The 24152-nt window shown below is 42.5% G+C and overlaps 1 protein-coding gene and 1 long non-coding RNA gene across 16 annotated transcripts in view; one reads left to right on the forward strand and one right to left on the reverse strand.

Moving 5' to 3' along the window:
* The window catches only part of LOC117977231 (uncharacterized), a 67451-nt gene extending 52580 nt beyond the window's left edge, over positions 1-14871 (forward strand). For 3 of the 5 annotated variants that reach the window (XR_008622324.2, XR_008622325.2, XR_010110977.1), the window contains exons 6-8: positions 6-161; positions 3088-9350; positions 13968-14871. This is a non-coding gene — a long non-coding RNA (uncharacterized LOC117977231). Of the gene's footprint in view, positions 1-5; positions 1231-3087; positions 9351-13967 lie in introns of all 5 variants that reach the window. The other 2 variants (XR_010110976.1, XR_008622326.2) reach the window with 2 other exon arrangements.
* ZNF337 (zinc finger protein 337) lies at positions 363-23031 on the reverse strand. Of its 11 annotated transcripts, none has more exons than XM_063600951.1 (6): positions 22891-23010; positions 17994-18157; positions 12525-12600; positions 12130-12256; positions 11701-11796; positions 363-3189 (listed from the first exon to the last, which is right to left on the reverse strand). In XM_063600951.1, exons 3-6 carry the CDS (start codon positions 12549-12551, stop codon positions 1184-1186), a joined length of 2256 nt encoding a protein of 751 aa, XP_063457021.1. In that variant the 5' UTR covers positions 12552-12600; positions 17994-18157; positions 22891-23010; the 3' UTR covers positions 363-1183. The 11 variants fall into 11 exon arrangements, with proteins under 11 accessions (XP_063457021.1, XP_063457016.1, XP_034803240.1 ...); XM_063600946.1 differs by having other exon boundaries at positions 16939-18157; XM_034947349.3 differs by adding an exon at positions 17657-17682 and having other exon boundaries at positions 17994-22963.
* Positions 23032-24152: the final 1121 nt, after the last annotated feature.

The raw sequence follows: 24152 nt of genomic DNA on the forward strand, positions 1-24152 counted from the left end.
TGTAGGCACTTTCCCTACATTTTCAAAGGCCTGCATCATCACATCTGCCGCAGCATTCTCTATCATTGAGGCATTTTCTCAGGAAATCACCTGTGAAATATTTTGCAGCTAACCACCTACCTGTGCCCCACCAGCCAACATGCTTTACTCCTGCCAGGCAGGTGAGTGGTCCCCAGATCCCTATTTTACCACTTGTTTTGTCAGACTGTTCTTGGTATCAGCTGTGTTGGAGGGAGTTCTCTGCAAAGACCAATATGGGACTGCATATAGAGATTTTATTTCAAGATATGATTGTGAGAGAATGATGAGGGGAGCAGTTAGTCTATTTGAGCTGTTATAATAAAATACCACTGACTAGGAAATGTATAAAGAGGGCTTTATTTTTCCAGAGTTCTGGAGGCTGGGAAGTTCAACATCAAAACATCAGTAGGTTCAGTTGTCTGTTGAGGGCTCATGTCTGTTTCCAAGATGATGCCTTCATGCTGCATCTTTTGGAAGGGAGGAGCATTGTGTCCTCACAGAGCAGAAAATAGAAGGGCCACAGGACAAACTCCCTCTATCAAGCCTTTTCATAAGGGCACCTGATCCCATTCGCAAAGCTCTATCTTCGTGACTTGACTTAATCACTTCCCAAAGGTCCCACCTCCTAATACTTACACTGTTTCAACAGTAAACAGTTTATGTAGAGTTTCAACATAAATTAAGGAGGGGACAAAACATCCAAACCAAGGAAGGCTGGGAGGGCAGCCAGAGGGAAAGTGCAAGAGGAGGTTTGGTGGAGGTGTCCTAGATTGTTTGCAGTCCAAGGAGGTTGGGGAGAGTGTCAGTAACAGGCCTGCCTTGGTATCCCTGCTCTGCAGTCACTGGCTAAGAGCAGTCCTTAGAAAGCACAGCCTGGCACAAATACAACAAGAATATGTGCTCAGTAGGAAAGAGACCACATTTCCCCAATAGCCCAGGTAATGCCCTCCCCTCAACTGGCATCTCTGTTCCCTAAACATTGACCTCTTTTCTCTGAATCTCTTGGGGACACATGGGTTGAATTCAGGTTCTCTGTAGCCCTCTGGATTCTGTCTGCCTCTGTTATATCTTCACGAACAAGTTACGCAGCCTCAACTAAAGCTTGTAACAAAGCAAAGTTACTCTCCTGAGTGTGTCCTCTGATGGATAGTGAGATATAACTTCAAGATGAAGCCTCACCCACACTCCCTGTACAAAAATGCTTCTCACGTAAGTGTCTCTTTAAGTGCTTACTGTAGTATGACTTATTGCTAAACTTTCGTCCACACTCTTGGCATTCATAAGGCCTCTCTCCTGTGTGTATTCTTTCATGCACAGTGAGGTCTGACTTACTGGTATAGCCTCGCTTACACTCCTGGCAAACAAAAGGCTTCTCCTTTGAGTGTATCCGCCAGTGGTGTCTGGTGAGACTTCTCTTCCAGCTGAAGCCTTGCCCACACACATTACACACGAAGGGCTTCTCCCCTGAGTGTGTCCTCTGGTGTGTGAGGAGATTTCCCTTCCAGTTGAAGCCTCGCCCACACTCCTTGCATACAAAAGGCTGCTTGCCAGAATGTGCAAGCTGGTGTTTCACAAGATTTGACTTCCAGATAAATCCTTGCCCACATTCACTACAGATGAAAGGCTTCTCCCCTGAGTGTGTCTTCTGGTGGAAGAGGAGAGTTGATTTTAGGATGAAGCCTCGCCCGCAATCCTTGCAATTAAATGGCCTTTCCCCTGAGTGTGTCCACTGATGTCTAAGAAGATTTGCCTTCAAACTAAAACTTTTCTCACACTGCTTGCACATGAAGGGCTTCTCTCCTGAGTGTGTCCTCTGATGTATGGTGAGATTTGGCTTCAAGGTAAAGCCTCGCCCACAATCCCTGCAGAAAAAACGTTTCTCACCCAAGTGTGCCCTCAGGTGCTTGTTATAGGAGGACTTATCCCGAAACCTTCGCCCACACTCCCGACATCCATAAGGCTTCTCCTCTGAGTGTGTCCTCTGGTGTAAAGTGAAGGTTGACTTTTGGATAAAGCCTCGTCCACAGTCCTTGCACACAAAAGGCTTCTCCTCTGAGTGTGTGATCTGATGTTTCACAAGGGTTGACTTCTGAATAAATCCTTGCCCACATTCTCTACAAACAAAAGGTTTCTCCCCTGAGTGTGTTCTCTGGTGGTAGACAAGAGTTGACTTTTGGCTAAAGCTTCGCTCACAATCCTTGCACACAAAAGGCTTCTCCCCTGAGTGTGTTCTCTGGTGTCTGAGGAGACTTCCTTTCACGCTAAAACTTTGCTTACACTGCCTGCACGCAAAGGGCTTCTCCCCTGAGTGTGTCCTCTGGTGTGTGATAAGGTGTGACTTATTGCTAAAGCCTCGGCCACACTCCTGGCATCTGTAAGGCTTCTCTCCTGAGTGTATTCTCTTGTGCACAACGAAGTATGACTTATTAGTATAGCCTCGCCCACACTCCTTGCACACAAAAGGCTTCTCCCCTGAATGCGCCTTCAAGTGCTTGTTGTATGAGGACTTATCGTTAAACCTTCGCCCACACTCCTGGCATTCATAAGGCTTCTCTCCTGTGTGTGTTCTCTCATGCACAGTGAGGTATGACTTACTGGTATAGCCTCGTCCACACACCTTGCACAGAAAAGGCTTCTCTCCTGAGTGTGTCCTCTGGTGTCTGAGGAGGTTGGCCTTGAGGCTGAAGCCTCGCCCACACTCACTGCACACATAGGACTTCTCTCCTGTGTGTGTGTTCTGGTGCAAGAGCAATGCTGACTCATCTCTAAAGCCCTGGTGACACTCCCTGCATGTAAAAAGTTTCTGCCTGGAATGTGCTTTTTTGTGTATGATTACCATCATCTTCCGGCTGAAGTCTTGCCCACGCTCTGCACACTTGAATGCTCCCCATCTTGAATTTTCTATTCCTTTCAATACTTTGTCTATTTCTGTAGGATTTTCCCTCTGGCCTTGACTAGACTCTATTTCCACTACACTGTTCCTCCTCCTTGAGCTTACTGCATGTCTTAGGGGTGGGCTGGAAAATGCCATGGGCTTAGTGCTTTTTTCTTTCTCTTGACCTTCAGCTGTGTCACTCTGGAAGCTTTGATCAGAAAATTGTAGTTGCTGTTGCCTCTGATGTGCAAGTCCAAGATTCTTGGGCCGCAGGACATGTTCTGCATATATTCCTGGAGAATAGACCAACAATGAGACTGAATCAGTAACGAAAAGTCTTCTATGAAAGAAAAACCCAGAACCAGATTGCTTTACTGCTTAATTCTAATAAACTCATAAAGAACAACAAACACCAATTCTTCTCAAACTATTCCAAAAAATTGAAGCAGGGCAGGGAGGAATTCTTCCTAACTCATTCTAAAAGGCCAGCATTATCCTGATACCAAAACCAGACAAGGACACAGCAAAAACAGAGAACTACAGGCCAATATCCCTGATGATGCTAAATGGAAAAATCCTCAACAAAATACTAGCAAAACCAATGCAACAACACAGAAAAGATAATACACCATGATCAAATGAGATTTATCCCAAGTATGCAATCATGATTCAACATACACAAATCAATACTTGTGATACATCACATCAACAGAGTGAAGGACCAAAAGACATATGATCATCTCAACAGATACAGAAAAAGATTTGATATGATTCAAAATCCCATTATGATAAAAACTTTTATTTTTTTGAGACAGGGTCTCACTCTGTCACCCAGGCTGGAGTGCAGTGGCATGATCATGGCTCACTGCAGCCTCGACCTCCCAGGCTTACACGATCCTCCCACCTCAACTTTCTGAATAGCTAGACTACAGGTGCAAGCCATTGCCTGGCTAATTTTTGTATTTTTTGTAGAGATAGGATTTCGCCATGTTGTCCAGGCTGGTCTCAAATTCTTGAGCTCAAGCAATCTGCCCATCTTGCCCTCCCAAAGTGATGAGATTAAAGGCATAAGCCACCGCACCTGGCCTATGATAAAAACTTAAATCAGGTGTACAGGAAACATATCTCAACATAATATGGACAATATGTTCCAAACCCACAGCAAACATCTTAGTGAATGGGGAAAAGATAAAAGTCTTTCCTCTAAGAACTGGAAGAAGATTCAAATGTCTACTTTCACCACTCTTATTACCATAGTTCACGGAGTCCTAGTCAGAACTATGGTAAGAGAAAAAAATAAGGCAAGAAAAGGAAATAAAAGGCATCCAAGCTGGAAAACTGAAGTCAAATTGTCTCTTTTTGCAGATGACATGATCGTACCTATAGAAAACCTAAACACTCTTCGAACTGATGAATGATGTCAATAAAGTTGCACAATATGAAATCAGAAAAATCAGTAGTGTTTCTATATGCCAATAATAACTAGGTGAAAAAGAAATCAAGAAAGCAATCCCATTTATAATTGGGACAAAAAAGTATACGAATAAACAACCCCAAATTAAATGTTCTCTATGATAAAAACAATGAAATAAATAGACGAGGACACAAACAAATGAAAAGACATCTTATGTTCAGGGAGCAAAATAATACTGTTGAGATGACCATACTGCCCAAAGCAATCTACAGATTCACTGCAATACCTATTAAAATACCAGTGATATTCTTTATAAAAATAGACAAAATACTCCTAGAATTCATAAGGAACCAAAAAGACCTCCAATAGGCAATAGTGAGCATAAAGTACAAAGTGGGAGGCATCATACTACCTCACTTCAAAATATAATACAAAACTAGTGTCATCAAAACAGCATGGTATTGGTCTAAAAATAGACACTGGCCAGGCACAGTGGCTCACACCTGTAATCCCAGTGCTCTGAGAGACTGTGGCAGGCGGATTGCTTGAGGCTAGGAGTTCGAGTCCAGCCTGGGCAACACGATGAGACCCCATCATTACAAAAGGTTAAAAAAAAAATTAGCTGGGCATGGTGGCACATGCCTATAGTCCTAGCTACTTGAGACACGAGGATCACTTAAGCCCAGGAGTTAGAGGCTGCAGTGAGCTATGATGGCACCACTGCACTCCTGCCTGGGTGGACAGAGCAAGACCCTGTCCATAGAAACAAAAACAAAAATGAAATACACATAGACCAATAAAAGAGAATAGATAATCTACAAATAAATCCATATATTTACAGCCAACTGATTTTTGACAAAGGCACTAAAAACATACCTTAGGGTAAGGACAGAATCTTTAATAAATGGTATTAGAAAAAGTGAATTCCAAAATGAGTAAGAATGAAGTTAGATGTTTGTTTCTCATACTATACAAAAATAAACTCAAAATAGATTAAAGACTTAAACATGAGTTCCACAATTATAAAACAACTTGAAGAAACACAGGAGAAATGCTTTAGGACACTGGCCTAAACTAGCCATATTTTATGGCTAAGACTTCAAAATCACAAGCAACAAAAGCAAAAATACACACATGAGACTACATTAAACTAAAAACTAAAAAGCTTCTGTACAGCAAAGGAAAGTATCAACAGTGAAGATACAAAATGTAGAATGGGAGGAAATATCTGCAAAGTATTCATCTTACAAGGGACTAATATACAGAATATACAAGAAGTCAAAAAACAGCAACAAAAAATCCAACTAAAAAGTGGGAAAAGGATCTGAATAGACATTTCTCAAAATAAGACATACAAATGGGCAACAGGTATATGAAAAAATGCTCATCATCACCAATAATCAGGGAAATGCAAATCACACTGAGAGATCCTCTTACCACAATCAGGATGGCTATTATCAAAAAGAGAAAAAATAACAAATAATGGCAAAGATGCAGAAAAAAGGCAATAATTATACGCTCTTGGTGTATAATTAGTACAGCCATTATGGAAAATGGTATGGAGGTTCCTTAAAAAACTACAAATAGAACTACGATACAATCCAGCAATCCCACTACTTCATATTTATCCAAAGAAAAGGAAATCAGTATGGCAAAAGGATACCTGCACCCCCATGTTAACATTATTCACAATAGTCTAGATATGGAATTAACCTAAATGTCCATCAATGGTTGAATGGATAAAGAAAATGTAGTACATATATATAATGGAATGTTAGTCAACCATAAAGAAGAATAAGAATACTGCTGTCATTTACAGCAGTATCATTAGAATCATTATCATTAACTAATGATATAATCAGTATCATTAGTTCATTATGTTAGGTGAAATAAGCCAGGCACAGAAAGCCAAATATTGCATATTGTCACTCATATGTGGGAGCAGAGGCTAGGAAAGGGAGAGGGAAGGGAGAACGAAGAGCAGTTGATTATGGGTACAAAAATATAGTTAGATAGAAGAAATAAGTGTTTGATAGCACAGTAGCGTGACTATAGTTAACTGTAATTTATATTTCAAAATAGAAAAAAATTGAGTATACAGAGAAATGATAAATATTTGAGGTTATGGATCCTGATTTGATCATTACATATGGTATGCATATATCAAAATACCACATCTACTCCATAAATAATGTACAATTATTATGTATCAACAAATAAGAAAATAATCCCCCCAAAACTAATACAAAATAGTAGGCATCTACAAAGGGGAGATATTTATATATAAATGGAGTATAATAAAGAATTATCTTTTTTAATACATTAAAATGAATATTCATATTAAGAAAGGAAAAACTAAAGTGAAAAGAGAAATAGCAAACTGACAGAAAATACTGCTGGTACTATGACAGTCAATGTGCTTATTATTCAGGAAAAATACTCCAAAACTTGTCAGATATATGATTATATGACCTTTCCTACATCATCTGTATAATTTTTAATTTTTCTGATCACTCGGATAATGACAGTTAAGTTTGCTGATTCTGTAAAGTTACAGGGTAACTTACAATGGTGTTATTTTGGCACTATCCACATACATCCCACCTTCTCATACCTGCACTGAACCAGCTTTGTCATCCTGCCAGTAACCTCATGAGTTAAATAAAATCCTAACATATGCTCCCATTACATTAAACATTCACACTTTCAGAAGTCAGTGGTAGACAAGAAGCCTTTTATTTTAATTCACTGACAGACAAATCAGCAAGCAATTGATATGGGGGCGAGAGAAGGGAGTTGATAATGGGCTGAACATTAGCATCCCCCCCAAATTCATATGTTGATGCCTTAACCCCCAATGTGATGGTATTTGGAGGTGGAGTTGTTGGGAGATAAACAGGTTTAGTTGAGATCGTGGGGTGAGCCCATGAGAGGACACAGCAAGGAGGCGGCAGCCTGTGAGCCAGGATGGGGACCCTCACAATGAAGCAAAGGTGCCAACACCTTCATCTTGGAATTCCCAGATTCTAGAACTGTACGAAATAAATGTCTGTTGTTTAAGCCTCCCAGTCTATGATATTTCATCATTTCTACGATACTCAAGATGACAGAGGAGTCCCTTCCCACCTATGTAAACTGAGGGAGTGGCCCCGATCCAAAAGCAGAGACCTTATGCACGTGAAAACTCAGGCCAGCTCCATATTTCTCAGTGGATGCCCCCACATTTTTTATGGGGTGGTGGGAAGCAAGGAATGGGAAAGAACTCCACAGTCTGTATGAACCTGCTTTTTTTGCAGACAATAGGACAAAGTCAACAACAATAACCATAAAAAAAATCAACCTGCTAATTTTCTGATAGAGAGTATACTGTGTAATTCCACTTACATGAAGTTCTAAGATGGGTGAAATTAAGGCATATTGAACAAAATCCGAATAGTGATTTTCTCTGGTGGACGTGGGGGCAGGAAATGACTGGAAAAAGGCACAAAAGCACTTCTGGGGTGAGAGTAATTCTTTTGTGTTGTCATAGGGGTCCAGATTACACAAAGTTATGCATATGTCAAAGCTCACTAAATGTTACACTTAAGATTTATGCATCTTATATAAATCCTAAAAAGAACCACAAAGAAACATTATAATACTACTTATTGATATGCATGCTGAAGTGTTTATGCATAAAGGATAATGATGTCCACAATATTAAAGAGCATCAAAAGGAAGATGGACTTATGGATGGAGAGAGCAATGCACAGCTGGGTAAGTAAGCGATAAAGAATATGGAGCACAAAGCTAAATGCTGACTGTAGGTGGCAGATCGACAGGTGTTCATTCTATAAGCCTTTCAACTTTTTAGTATCCACCAAAATATAATTGTTCAACATTTGCTTCACAAAAAAATGCTGGAGGAAAGGAAGTATTATAGGATGTAAACTCAAAATATATATGCCATGAAATAAGGAAAGTTAAATGAGGGTTACAGTCACCAAAAAAAATCTTAGGAACTAATATTAATATTAAACAAAATAGATTATAATACAGTAACTATTATTAGGTTTTACAGATGAAATATGATGACCAGGATTTGCTTAAAATAATCCAGGAATGGGAGATGAGGGTGAAAGTACAGAGGACACAAGATTCCCTGTGAGCCAATAAAATTATAATAATTCTAACCCTGCATGTATTTAATAGTAGGCTAAAATATATAAAGTCCTACAAAACTTAGTAGATATGGAACAATCCACTATGAATATAGAAGATGTAAAAATCATCTTTTCAAGTATTGGATAGTTCAAACTGCCCTCCCAAAAAAAACTATAAAGCCACAGAAGAGTTAAATAACAACAATAAAAATCTTTATATATTGGCCAAGCATGGCGGCTTATGTCTGTAATCCCAGCACTTTGGGAGGCTGAGGCAGGAGGATCACCTGAGGTCAGGAGTTCAAAACCAGCCTGGCCAACATGGTGAAACCTGTCTCTACTAAAACTACAAAAAAAATTAGCCAGGCGTGGTGGTGAGGACATGTAGTCCCAGCTACTCAAGAGGCTAAGACAGGAGAATTGCTTGAACCTGGGAGGTGGAGGTTCCAAGGAGCCAAGATCGCGCCATTGCACTCCAGCCTGGGCTACAAGAGTGAAACTCCGACTCAAAAAAAAAAAACAACTTTATATCTTTAAATCTTTGTATCTTTATAAACTTGATCTAGGAAGGGTTTCTTAAACAAGACATAAAAGAGACTTCCAAGTACTCGAGGAGAACTGCAGCTGTGTAAGGCTAAATCTGTCCACACATTCTCCAAATAGGATATAAAGGTCAATAGAAACAGATGACCCCTGAAACTGACACATAACAAGATAGAGAAAACTAAATTTATCATTGTCATAAGCAGAAAACTTAACACCACTTTTCAGCAGTCTCCTGTGGTCCCACTGTGAGGAGTGAGGAAAGCCAGTAAAACAGCATGAAAAGAGAAGAGAGGAACACAGGGCCTAACTGTGAACTAAAACTGCTCCAAGAGAGAACAAGTCCACCCTAGAGGTAAGAATCATCATCATCATCATCATCATCATCATCATCATCATCATGAGTCCTGATGAACCACTGCGGTGACTACAGGGACTTAAGAGGGTGCACAATTCTAGACCACAGCCCCACTCAGGCAGTACATCTGGGGGAAATGGGGGAAGGAGGAAGGTGAAGTGACCTCTGGCAACAGTAGTACTGCTTAAAACATTAAACGACAAGGAAAAAAAGCTATGGGAATTGAAGAAGGAGAATAACGGACAGAGGTTTTAAGAAGCTAAAATAGAACTTAAACAAATTTACAAGAAAAAAAAAACCCCATCAAAAAATGGGCAAAGGATATGAACAGACACTCCTCAAAAGAAGACATTTATGCAGCCAACAAACTTAGAAAAAATGCTCATCATCACTGGCCATCAGAGAAATGCAAATCAAAACCACAATGAGATACCATCTCACACCAGTTAGAATGGCAATCATTAAAAGTCAGGAAACAACAGATGCTGGAGAGGATGTGGAGAAATAGGAACACTTTTACACTGTTGGTGGGACTGTAAACTAGTTCAACCATTGTGGAAGTCAGTGTGGCAATTCCTCAGGGATCTAGAACTAGAAATACCATTTGACTCAGCCATCCCATTACCGGGTATATACCCAAAGGAATATAAATCATGCTGCTATAAAGACACATGCACATGTATGTTTATTGCGGCACTATACACAATAGCAAAGACTTGGAACCAACCCAAATGTCCAACAATGATAGACTGGATTAAGAAAATGTGGCACATATACACCATGGAATACTATGCAGCCATAAAAAATGATGAGTTCATGTCCTTTGTAGGGACATGGATGAAGCTGGAAACCATCATTCTCAGCAAACTATCTCAAGGACAAATAACCAAACACTGCATGTTCTCACTCATAGATGGGAATTGAACAATGAGAACACATGGACACAGGAAGGGGAACATCACACTCTGGGGACTGTTGTGGGGTGGGGGGAGGGGGGAGGGATAGCACTAGGAGATATACCTAATGCTAAATGACGAGTTAATGGGTGCAGCACACCAGCATGGCACATGTATACATATGTAACTAACCTGCACATTGTGCACATGTACCCTAAAACTTAAAGTATAATAATAATACAAATAAATAAAAATAAAAATATTAAAAAAAAATTAAAAAAAGAGAAATGCAAATCAAAACCACAATGAGATACCATCTCATGCCAGTTAGAATGGCGATCATTAAAAAGTCAGGAAACAACAGATGCTTGAGAGGATGTGGAGAAATAGGAATGCTTTTCCTCTGTTGGTGGGAGTGTAAATTAGTTCAACCATTGTGGAAGACAGTGTGGCTATTCCTCAAGGATCTAGAACTAGAAATACCATTTGACCCGGCAATGCCATTACTGGGTATATACCCAAAGGATTATAAAGCATTCTACTATAAAGACACATGCAGATGTATGTTTATTGCAGCACTTTTCACAATAGCAAAGTCTTGGAACCAACCCAAATGCCCATCAATGATAGACTGGATAAAGAAAATGTGGCACATATATACCATGGAATACTATGTGGCCCTAAAAAAGGATGAGTTCATGTCCTTTGCAGGAACATGGATGAAACTGGAAACCATCATTCTCAGCAGAGTAACACAAGAAGAGAAAAATCAAACACTATATGTTCTCACTCATAAGTGGGAGTTGAACCATGAAAACACATGGACACAGGGAGGGGAACATCACACACTGGGGCATGTTTGGGGGTAGGGGGCAGGGGAGAGGATAGCATTAGGAGAAACACCTAATGTAAATGACGAGTTGATGGATGTAGCAAACCAACATGGCACATGTATACCTATGTAACAAACCTGCACGTTGTGCACATATACCCCAGAACTTAAATTAAAAAAAAAAAAGAAAATCAGTAAATAGAAGAATGAGATGCAAATTGTATCAAAAAATTTATATTTACTTACACAGAAAAATAAATAATTAAAAAACAAAACAAAACAAAAAGAAGCTAAAATAGGAATACCTGGACAGTATCAGGAAGGGGCAATAGACTTAGGCTTGTAGTCGGGCAGTCACGAGGAAAGTCACAAATGAGGAGATTGAGTGGGAGAAAGAAGTCTAGCAAGTAGGGGGAAAGGAGGCTTCCTGGGAGAAGGAGTCCAGGGACCTCAGGAGAACCTCTCACTCAGCAAGGACTGGAAGGAAGGCAGGGCCAGGTGGTCTGAAGAGCAGCCAAGGAGGCCAGAACAGCTTCCAGGTCCCCTGGCCTCAGAGAAGCCTCCTCCCTCCTGAAAGGTGGAGTGCCTTGTGCTCTGTCTGCCCTGTCTATCCCCTCACCTGCACAGGGGCCTGGCCGGCGTCTTCTCTCTTCTCCCCAGGGCGCTTCCCCTTGCTCTAGCCGCCTGATGAGTTCTGGTTTAGAATGGAGAATTCCTGCTCACAGGGAAAAAAACCATGAGGTGACTCCTGGTTGTAGGCTCCACGGGCCATTTGCTGGAGCCACCCAGGGCAGGAAGGGAGGGAGAATCAGAGGGGGAAGGCTCAGGAGGACCCTGTCTACCATGATCAGAGTACAAACCCCCAGGGGGAGCCCCAATGTGGGGAAAGGCCTGCAGGTGCCCAGTGGCAGTCAGTATGAAACTTTACCAAAGCCAGACCTTCCTCAGGGGAATAGAGAAAACAACATTCTTGTCTCTGAACCTAACCCTATGGCAACATCAGAGGCACCACAGGCCAAATGTTAGGCTCGAGGGAAGCCACGCTTACCTAGTGAGACCAGGTGGCTGTAGTTCTCCAGTGTCACCTCCCTGTACAGGGCCCTCTGAGCAGGGCTCAGCAGCCTCCATTCCTTCTGGGTGAAATCCACAGTGACATCCCCAAATGCCAAGAAAGCCTGTAACACAAAACCCAGGCATGCTCACCAGGGACAGTGTTGCACTCAGGCAGTTGGAGGATTCCAGGTTCTGCCATCTGTACACAGATCACTACTTGATGAGTGACACCCACAGGCCAGTCACCTGCTGGAGGACGCCAGGAAAGACAGATCACTCCCCAGGAGCGGTGCTGGCCTTGGTCCTGTGCTAATAATGTGACTGCTAGGGCCAGTGAAGGAAATGGGCCCATCCTGTGACAGCAAGAACAACAGTTCTGGGAAGTCTCACCTGTCTCCTGGCTCCCTGAGGTCCCATGACTGTCTTCCTGCTCTCCACGGAGAAGGGAAGCTTGCAGATGGCCAATCTGTGGGAGGAGAGAAGGCAGAGGGTGGCTGGGTGCAGCTGCCCTCCCCATGTGTGACAGTTGGTGTGATTCCAATACCAACTGGGGATCTGGGGAGGGCGCACCTGCACAATTCCCCTGTGGGGATGTGGCCAAAAGGTCTAGGGAGCCAGGCTCCCTGCAAATCCAGGACAAGCTCATCTGGGAGTGAAGTGTGCCCCAGGAGCTGGGTGACGTTTGTTGCTTACATCACTGAGGGGCTAAAAGGATGAGGAACACCTGCAGATGAGGTCTTGCGTTTAAGGTTAGGGCTCAGAGTTCCAGGTGTTCTTTGCACTGGACAGGAGAATACACAAGAGCTGCCTGCCTCTTCTAGCCTCTGTCTCCCCGGGTTTGAAGTCAGGATAACCACAGGTGCAGACAAACTTGAGAAGGCCACAGGCAGATGGCATTGGCAGTTATTCAGTACTGTACAACACCAAAGCCTTTAACAAATTAATAGCATGGGGAGTGTGAGCTGTCAGGAATAAAATTCCTCAGACACATGGTTAATCTAAGGCAATGAGTGATCCAATGCAATTTGGATCCTGATTGCAACAAAGAATATGTGAGGAGTTTTAACAGCCAGTGAAATCTGAACACTAATTGGATATTAGATTATCAAACATTAATTTTGTTGTTATAAAAGTATTTTGGGTTTTAAAAACATGAGCCCTTCCTTGTATACAAACTTTTGGAACATTCATGAGTGAAAATGATGTCTGGATGTGCTTAAACACCCCTTCTCACCCTCAGAAGTCAATTGAGCATTACTGGCCACACTTCATAATTTTTAGAACTGAATAATGTGTACTGGGTTCATTATATTATTTTCTCCAAATTTTTTGAAAAAAATTCCAGTAGAAATACAGGAAAAGAGCTGTAAATTAAAGTGGTGGGTGTAATGATTTCATTAGAGTATTCACTATACTTTTAAGTGAATGTTTTGATTAAAAAAAGTAAAGGTAAAAACACAGACCTATAGGGGTGAAAAGAAGGAAATGTGAAGGAACAAAGATGCTATCATGTGGTGATTATGATGAACACAGCATACATCCACTAGCCAGTAACTTTGAGACAGAAGTGAACAAATACTATGGTGTTATGAAAAGAAAATAAAACTAGGGACCCCAGTCCACTCTGCCAAAAGGAAAAACATTAAGCTGAAAACTGAGTCATGCAAGAAGCTGCCTTTCCTTTTGTTCTTAAGGAGATAGCTACAGATAAAACGTTAAATATCTCCATAGTAGCTACTCTATGCACACCGTATCTTATGTAAAGTGCTGATTTACTGAGTGTGAGATGAATGCATAACTATTTTCCTACCTGCTCCTTTTCTCTTGTCACAGGTGGATTACCACACCTTTCCTCTTTCCCCTCCAGCCTACTTTTCCTTTTTAAACAATGAAGCTCTCAAACTCATCTTTGGGGAAAGGCAGTGGCCTCTTTCTGTGGCATGTCCTCAACTGTGGCAAAATAAACATCTAAATTGGTACTTGACTCTGATACTTTTTGGTTTACATGTAGTTGGAGAAGAAAAACAGTGAAATTTCTTCCTCTGACGGCAGTTGAAAGGTGATTTAAAACATTTTTGTTATTTCTTTCTATATACTTACATAAATAGTTTACCTTTCATGTCCCATCTGTGCTATCTTTACCTATTCCAAAGTCACAAAGATATTCCCCTACATTTACTCTTAGAAGTTTAAATATGTTGTTTTTGATGGTAGTATAAATATGTATTTCATTTTTTAACTGTTTGCTGCTAGGTTACAGAAATACAAGTGCTTTTTAAAAATACTGACCTTATTTTCTGAAGTTCCTAAACTGTGTGTTACTAGAATCTAGTTGTTTAACTACAGATTCTTCCATGTACATACTCACATCTTCTGTGAATAAAAAATTTTTCTTTTTCTGTTTCAACGTTTATGCCTTTTACTCCTTTTAATACCGTAACAGGTTAGCTAGTTATTCTAGGATAATGCTAAATAAGAGTGATAAGAATCAACATTAATGCTTGTTCCTGATCTTAGTGTGAACACACTTCACCATTAAATATGGTGATTGCAGCCAGGCTGTCACACATAACCTTTGTTTCATTAAGGGAAATTCTTTCTATTCCTCATTTACTGAGAATTTTTACCCTGAATAGGTGTGAAATGTTATCAAGTATTTTTCTGCATTAAGATAGTCATGTAGGTTTTTCTCTTTTGCTCCCTGAAAGCAGTGAAAGGAAAATAAAAACGTTGGAACCCAAACCACTCTGCCAAAAGAAAAATATTAAGCTGAAAGCTGATTCATCCAAGAAGCTGCCTTTCCTTTTGTTCCTAAGCGGAGAACTACAGATAGGTTAAGTAAGGTTAAGTATCTCCGCCGGGCGCGGTGGCTCACGCCTGTAATCCTAGCACTTTGGGAGGCCCAGGCGGGCCTCCTCCTCGTGGTCAGGAGATTGAGACCGTCCTGGCTAACACCGTGAAACCCCGTCTCTACTGAAAATACAAAAAAATACAAAAAATAGCCGGGAGTGGTGGCGGCGCCTGTAGTCCCAGCTACTCGGGAGGCTGAGGCAGGAGAATGGCGTGAACCCGGGTGGCAGAGCTTGCAGTGAGCCGAGGTCGCGCCACCGCGCTCCAGCCTGAGCAAGAGTGAGACTCCGTCACAAAAAAAAAAAAAAAAAAAAAATTAGTCGGATGTGGTGGCGAGCGCGTGTAGTCCCAGCTACTCAGGAGTCTGAGGCAGGAGAATGGTGTGAACGCGGGAGGCAGAGCTTGCAGTGAGCGGAGACCGTGCCACTGCACTCCAGCCTGGGCAACAGAGCAAGACTCCGCATCCAAAAAAAAAAGTTAAATATCTCCACAGGTAGCTTACTCTATGTTCACTCTATCCTCGGTTTTTTGGGAACAAACTCTATTTGGCTAGAATATATCATCCTTTTCATGTATTGCTGGATACTACTTGTCCATATTTTGGTGAGAATTCTTGACTATTTTCCTCTGGAATGATTACATGTAAGGGCACATGAGAACTCTTGTTGAAATGTTCTGTATCTTGATTGAGGTGATAAGTGACCTGTGTATACTTTAAAGAGTCAAAACTCATTATACAATTAAAAGCAGTGCTTCTTACGGTATGCAAGTTACACCTCAACATTGATTAAAAATCCTCTCAGAGATCAAGTATATATGGGTAAAATAACAAGACATCTGGATTTGTTTAAAATACTTTGGCACATAAACAGGGGGAAGGGATAAATCTAACAAAACTACCCATGGTTTTAAAATGATCAAATCTGGATGAAGGCAACATGGGGATTCCTATTACCATCTCCCAATTTTGCTACCCATTTGAGATTTTTCATAACACTAGTTTACAGAAAAAGCATTAATCATATTGCTAATTCTATGCTTACCAAAAAATTGGCTAAAATAATCTTATAGGAGCTAACTTCATTTGAAAATACTCAAAAGTCCCCAGCATTCAAGAAACTGCCCAATCAAGAAAAAGCCACATTAAAAACAGAAGGCAGCTGGCTGGGCACAGTGGCTTATTCCTGTAATCCCAGCACTTTGGGAGGCTGATGCGTGTGGATCGCTTGATCCCAGGAGTTCGGGACCAGTTTGGGCAACATGGCAAAGGCTCATCTCTACAAAAAATATAAACATTAGCTGGATGTGGTGGCATGTGCCTGTAGTCCTAGCTACTCCTGGCTTGAGCCCAAGAGGTTGAGGCTGCAATGAGCCTTGATCATGCCACTCCACTCCAGCTTGGGCAACAGAGCAAGACATAGTCTCAAGAAAACAAAACAACAACAACAAAAACAAAACAGGAGACAGTCATATTTGCAGCCCAATACACCTTATTCCCAATGTTCTATCCTGTCCAAGTGTTGTCTAATGGAAAAATCTCATGGTGAACTTGCCTATAGATCCCTGGGGCAAAAAATTACAGGTGCAGAATACAACAGAGCTTCTAAAGCAGCATCTCAGTTTCCACTTCCTTCCCTCAAACCTGAGAAAGCACAGTAGACCTTTCTTACAAGGTTCTAAGCTGTTGGAGGCTGCCTGAGGGACTGCTCTGTTTTGAGGATCTCACACCTTAGGGAGGAAAAGCACTGGATCATGCTTGGCAAAGATGCAGACAGACTGAAGAGCAGATGCCTGGGGCAAGATATTATGGGTGGAGACATACAACAGACCATCAAAGGCCCAGAGGAGAGACTCTTGGGACAAATATTTAAAAGCAGTTGCCTATGAGAAAATGGAAAAAGCCACAAGCAAAGGTAAGATCCATGCTCCAAAAAGGCCTGAGAAAATCTTAAACCTTCTCCTCAGATTGATCCCAAAGCTTAGAACGAATGCCAAGATAATCGCAAAAATCCTCCCTGGAAAAGAGTCAGTCTGCAAAAACCAGAAAAGGAGGTTGTTTTTTCCACAATGCCTAATTTCTAACAACAACAACAACAACAACAACAACAACAACAACAAAAACTCAGAAAACATGGCCCAATAAGTGGAAGAAAATAAAGTGACGGAAACCTTCCCTGGAGAAACATAAGCTTCAGGCAAACTAGACAGATTTTAGACTGTCTAAAATATTCTCAAAAACTCATGGAAACACAGGTAGAGAAAAGGGAATCAGGAAAATATATATGAACAAAATATCAACAGAGATTACAAAAAGGAAGCAAACAAAAATTCTGGACCCGAAAACACAGTAATTGAAAAATTCAGTAGAGGGATTTAACGGCAGATGAGCAGGCAGAAGAAATAGTAAACATAAAGAGAAGAATTTGAAATTTCAGAGACAGAGAAGCAGAAGAGAAAAGAATGAAATAAACAGAGCCAAAAGAGTTATAAGATGCCATTAACTGGACATATATATGGGTGTCTAGAAGATGCTGATAGATTACTGAAGAAATAATGGCCAAAACTTCAAAATTTGAAGACAGACGTGAATCTACAAGGCCAGCACACTCAACAAACTCCAAGAATAAATTCAAGGAGGTCCACACCCAAACACACTTCTCAACTACACTTACCTGAAACCAGCTTCAGGAACACAGGACTGGCAGGGGGAGAGAAGTTAAGAATAGTGGCATCGTGCCTCTCTCAGGGAAAAGCTGTCACCATAGGCTGAGAACTGGAGAGGGACAGGGTTCCATCTTGTCATTTTCACAGCCCACAGTGGAGTTTCTCTCAGAGTGGACCAAAATGGGGGTGGGGAGGGTAGCAGTTTGTGTGTCAAATGTTACAGACTCTCACTGTTCTCAGAAAGGCTCAGTTGATTTTTCTGAATAAATGTTTCTCTAAATTCCTGAGTGGTCTTAAGACAAATTCTGTGTAGTTTAAATGGTTGTTTTTGGTTTTCTAAATTACCAGTTATGGTGTTTTGCTGGAGATACAGTCCACGTCGCTCCTCACTGCCATTCCAGAATCCACATTTCTGATTATAGTTGGGACCAGAACTAGGGCCAGGCAATTAGGTAAGTGGTGTGATCATTATTTGTCCTCATGGGTAGAAGTAGAATTAGGAGATGAGCCTGGCAGGCAGAAGAAGGAAGGGAAGGAAAAAGCTATGGCAAGGAAAGAATGAACAAGCCTCAGCACCTAAGCAAGCAGATGGGAAGTTTGCCAAGGTAGGGAAACTTCCTTTACCTAGATCACAAAGAGAGAAGTAAAACAGACAAGGGGCACTACTGAGCTGGTTTCTAGATATTTCTTCTCTCATGCTTCCCATCTTAATGAACCTGAGTGTGAAATCTGAATTGTAAGGAGAAATTTTTGAGACCTGGAAAATTTCTGCATAAACTGGGTGAAATTAATACATTGCTAATTTTGTTGAGTATGATTCTGGTACTCTAGTTACGTTAAAAGGCAAGACAATAACAACAAAAATAGTCCTCAGAGAAGTAGCTGCAGTAAATTTACAGATAAAATGGTGTCTTGGATTGGCTTCAAGATGCTCTAGCCTGAAAACAGAAAGCATGGGGTGGGGAGGGGGTTGGATGAAATAAGAAGAGCAAAGTGTTAAGGTGCAACAAGGGAACAGAGAGATCTGTTATATATTCTCTCTACTTTAGTTCCTACTTCAATATTTTTCATAGTAAATTTGAAAAAAATTGAATATCCCTTCCAAGATAATTTGGAGAGGAAAAATAGAGAAAACTTTCATTTCCAGGGTGTGAATGGAGAACACTGCAAACTGTTTGGTCTCACTCCTGCCATCTGTTGACATCTGTGGGAGTTAATATCCTGTAGGAACAGAAACTGAGAGCCATAAGAAAGTGGTTTAAATTAGTTACCAATAAATTAGATATGAATATGAGGCAAACTTGAAACATTTAGTTCCTCCACGTACATTTCATTAAAATTCTCCTAAGATAAAAAAACAGCTCCTACATTTTTGGGAGATGAAAAATGTTCATATGTTGACTTGATGATCAAGACTTCACTATATACATTTCTCAAAACTCATCAACTAGAACTTAAAATGGGAGATAATTTTATTGTCTCAATTATACCTCAATGAAGCTAATTCTTAACAGAAACCCCCAAAATCCCAGCTTGCTCCACAACCCAGTCCACTTGATCCCAGATATGTTACATAAAGTAAAAATTATTCTTTTTTGAGACAGAGTCTCACTGTCCCCCAGGCTGTAGTGCAGTGGCATGTTCTCTGCTCACTGCAACCTCCATCTCCTGGATTCAAGCGATTATCTTGCTTCAGGCTCCAGAGTAGTTGGGATTACAGGCGTGAGCCACCATGCCTGACTAATTTCTGTATTTTTAGTAGAGATGAGGTTTCACCATGTTGGCCAGGCTGGTCTCGAACTCCTGGCCTCAGGTAATCTGCCCGCCTTGACCTCCCAAAGTGCTGGGATTACAGGTATGGGCCACCACGCCCAGCCATAAAAATTATTTCAACTGATTAACACACCACTTCTTAGTCTGTGAAATGGGGATTCCAATTCCTAATTTCCACATTGGTTGAAGAGATGAATATGGCAATGACTATAAAGCCCTGTCCCTGGGACAGGACAATGGCTCAGCACATGCTGACTGAATAATTTTTTACAAGACCTGGTCTGCACCACGAATGCAGCAGCCTGAATAAAGCACTGAGAGAAGAAATGTAGGGACAATGATGGAAGTGTCCTGAATGAGGGCATCAGATCTGGGGAACGTTCCCCATAAGAACCGGCTGAGAGGTTCTGAGCCTCAGATGGGACAGTGTAGGGCACAAGATGTCAGACATTAGCAAAGGAAACCCACCATGGTTTAGGGCAGAGAAGGCACTGCAGGAAGGCAATACATAAGAAGTCCCCACCTGGGGTTGGGCTGTCCTCCCTTACCCTGCAGACAGTCCTCTCATGGGTAACGTGGGAGTGGAGGAAGAGGAGCTGGGGACTAAAATAGCTCTAAAATGAGCTCTGCGATCCTCAAAGGTGGCCTTGGAAATTCCCAGTCCCAGGGTAGAGCCTCTTCTTGTTAAAAAAAAAAGGACCCAAAGTCTTCCAGAGAAGAAAACTTTACGCAGGTTCCTGGGAACAGATCCTGAGTGTGGGCATCGCAACAGACCCTGTCCTGACATGATGCTAACACTAAACACAGCATATCCTGTCGGTGCTTCCAGAATAAGGAAGTGTTGATATTCATTATAATATTTAACACTTACTGAGAATTTAATATATGCCAGGGACGGTTCCAGGCACGGCACAAATTTTTCTGCATTCAATCTTCACAACTGTCCTATGAAGTGACTATTACCCACCAATTTCAGATGGGGAAACAGGCACAAAACATTTAAATGCCTTTGTCAAAGCAACACAGCCAAGAAAGTGATAAGAGCTTGGGTTTCACTGTAAAGGACTATGTCTTAACCAGTAGGCATGGCTATGACATTTCTCAATGAATCTGCACAGGCTAGGAGGGGATCTGGGTCAAGCTAGATTAGCTTGCAAGGTCATGAGGTATATCTTGACTGATGGGTCTCTCTACTTGGGGGTTCTGCTGACAATTTTTCCATAATGAAATGATTAAAATCAGTTATTTGGATGGTTAGTCCACAGCCCCAGAGACATTTAAAAAAACTGCTGGGCCCAATGGTTGCTGTTACTCCCACTCCAATAACCGAGGAAGCCCTACCAACCTGGTGAGGACTAAATTCACCTTTTTTCCCTTGCCCAAATGCCTATCTATGAGGCTTGGGGAATCCTGCCCGAGAAACCATAAAATCTCATCAGATGAGTTTTATTACTCCTATATAATGAGGCTCACTTTCCAACCTGACTCTGGTACAGCATCACATGACAGCAGATGCTGAAGGAAATTATTTTACCCCAAAATATACTTCTTTGACATGTTTTGAAGTGGCTGCCGCAGGGGCAACAGATTGAAATGGATAGCCCAGCAAAGCTATCTTTAGTGGGAAAATTTGCATCCGCAGCGAATCTCCATTAATGCAGCCAGACCTCCTTTGTTCTAAGCCTTTCCTAGGTCTGGAAGAGACAGCCAGCCTGACGCGCGGTGGCTCACGCCTGTAATCCCAGCACTTTGGGAGGTAGAGGTGGGTGGATCACCTGAGGTCAGGAGGTCAAGACCAGCCTCAGCAACATGGTGAAACCCCATCTCTACTAAAAATACAAAAATTAGCCAGGCGTGGTGGCGGGCGCCTGTAGTCCCAGCTACTCAGGAGGCTGAGGCAGGAGAACTGCTCAAACCCGGGAGGTGGAGGTTGCAGTGAGCTGAGATCACGCCACTGCACTCTAGCCTGGGCGACAGAGCAAGACCCTCTAAAAACAAAAACAAAAACACAAAAAACTGAAAACAGACATTTACCATCTATTCTGAGAGTTGCCAACTAAGAGGCTTCATCTACATAATAAGAACTTTGATCTACGCAATCCCCTTAACTCTGGCATGCTTTTGATTCCAGTCTTCAGGCAGTAGCTTAAGTTTCTCAACCAACTGTCCACTAAAGAATCCCTAAGTGCCCCCATGAGGTGTAAACCCGTTTGGAGATATACCAGCTTTTTGGGAGGAACCCGTGTATATCTTTCTCTTATTGATTTATGATTTTCTTTTTGGAGGCAGGATCTCGCTGTGTTGCCCAGGCTAGCGTGCAGTGCAGCCAACATAGCTGGTTACAGCCTCCACCTCCTGGACTCAACTGACTGGGCCTCCCAAGTAGCTGAGGCCACAGGCATGGGACACCACGCCCCGCTAATTTTTTTATTTTTCTAATTTCATGTAGAGACAGGGTCTTGCTGTGCTGCCCAGGCTGCTCTGGAACTCCTGGCCTCCCAAAGTGCTGGGACTACAGGCATGAGCCACACTGCTCAGCCTGATTTATGACTTTACCTGAAATTCCTGTCTCCCTGAATTGTATAAAATTAACCTGCAAGCCCGACCGTCTCGGGCACTTTCACAGGACCTCTTGAGGCTGAATAACCTGGGCCACAGTCACTCATACTGACTAGGAATAAACCTTTTAAAATATATTTTGGCAGAACCCGGATTTTGCCGTCATTAGCAAGGCCCCAGGGAAGAGGCCACCTGGGTCCCCACAGCCACCTCACCTCCCGCGGACGCTGCCCCACGCAGAGCCCCCCTCTCCACCACAACACGTCTAGACGTGCCCGTGCGAGGACATCTGGTCCCGGCCTACACTCCTATCCGCGGAAGATCGTCCCAAGGCGGGGTGCTCCCAACCCAAAGCAGCGGCCCTTCCCCAAAACACGCGGGCGAAGTCCTCCCCTGTCCCGCCTCCCACAATAAAGTCTGGAGCATCAGAGTCGGAGGGAACCCGAGTCGGACCTAGCCCATCCGTCTCATGGCTGTAACCCCCACCCCACCAGTGGACCCTGGCTGTGGCCGAGTCCCCCTCCACCTCCGGCCAAAAGACCCCCGTGGCAGCTCGCTAGGCCGCTGGCCCGTCCCCACCCGAGGAGCGGCGACCCTGGCACAAGAGGACCTGGGTTGCTCGGCGCCCCTGTGAAATCCGGGCTGTTCACCGCCCGAGCCGCCACTACACGCAACCGGGAACGGAGACTGAGTGACGGCCCAGACCCGGGGCGCTCGGCAAGCCGCAGCCCCACCGCCCACTTCAAGGCGCGGCCTGGGTCTCCGCCCCTCCCCAGAACGCGGAGACGCCGGGCCTGAAGGAGCGCGCGCTACGGCCCCAGCAGCGCCCTCACGTCCCAGGCCTTCCCGGCCCTTCTTCCTGCACCGGAAGGGCGCGCTGCAGAGAGGGACCCGCAGGAGCGCAGCTCACCAGGGCGGCTGAGGGCGAACCGAGGCGGTGAGGTCACCGATGGTGGACCACGCACCTCACGGCTCGCTGACGCCCAGGGATCTGGAACGCTCTGCGCCACCCGGGACTACACTACCCAGAATCCTCAGCGCGGCCGGGACTACGCTACCCAGCATCCTCGGCGCGGCCCCGGGGCTATGCGACCCTGCGCATCGCATCCCCTCGGTGGACTACACTCCCCAGAGTCCTCGGGAGTCGTCCAGGTACACGCCCCAGAATATTGGTCATAGCGGTCCACCCGGGACTGCGCGACCCGGAATCCGTGGAAGGACTTCTCGGAAGGACTCCTCTCTGACAGGTGGGGCGAGCCTATGGTCTTTTGGACGTGGAGGGATCCTTTCAGAACCGGCGATTTCTTTTATTTAGGTAGTCCTATACATACATTAAGCATATTTTCCCATTTCTATGATATAGGTAAATAATTTAACCACTGTCTTTTGATTATGGGTATGTCTTTTTTTTTTCTTTTGTTTCTTTTTTTTGCTATGTAGTACTTTTGATCTCTGATTTTCCTACGGATTTTGTGGTTTTATCATTCACATTTAGATCTCTCAATGGTTTAATTTTTCTCCAGGTACACACTGTGAATATACACTTATTTTTAAAATTTTCTAATATTTTATTAATTTCCCATTAAATTTATTAAAAATATAGTCTTTTACCAAATAATTTAAGGTTTCAGCTACATAATTCAGTATACTCAATTTACATTTGCATTTCAATTTCTAATTGTTCCCCCATTTATCTAATTATGCATCAATGCCAGAATTCTTTCATTATGTAGGGTGTATAATATGCTGATATCTTTTGTGGCTTGCCAAACCACATAGACTTTATATTTCAGGCCTTTACTAGGTATACTTGCTGTTTGCTTTTTCTCTTTTGGTTTTTAAATTTTTAATTATTCTGGATAAATATTAGTTGTACATATTTATAGGGTACATGTTATGTTTTGATACAGGCATACAGTGTTTAATGGTCAAATGAGGGTGATTGGGGTATCCAACCCCTCAAGCATTTAGCATTTCTTTGTTTTAGGAAGTTTCCAATTCTCTCTTTTATTTTTAAATATATAGTAAAATTGTTCTTAACTATAGTCACTGTAAGGGAATCTTATTCATTCTAACTGTATTTTTGTACCGATTAACAAGTCCCTCTTTATCTCCTCTACCCACCATCCTTCCCAGCCTCTGTTAACTATCTCATTCTACTCTCCATCTCCA

The sequence above is a fragment of the Pan paniscus genome, chromosome 21 (assembly GCF_029289425.2).
Source record: "Pan paniscus chromosome 21, NHGRI_mPanPan1-v2.0_pri, whole genome shotgun sequence".
Lineage (NCBI taxonomy): Eukaryota > Metazoa > Chordata > Mammalia > Primates > Hominidae > Pan > Pan paniscus.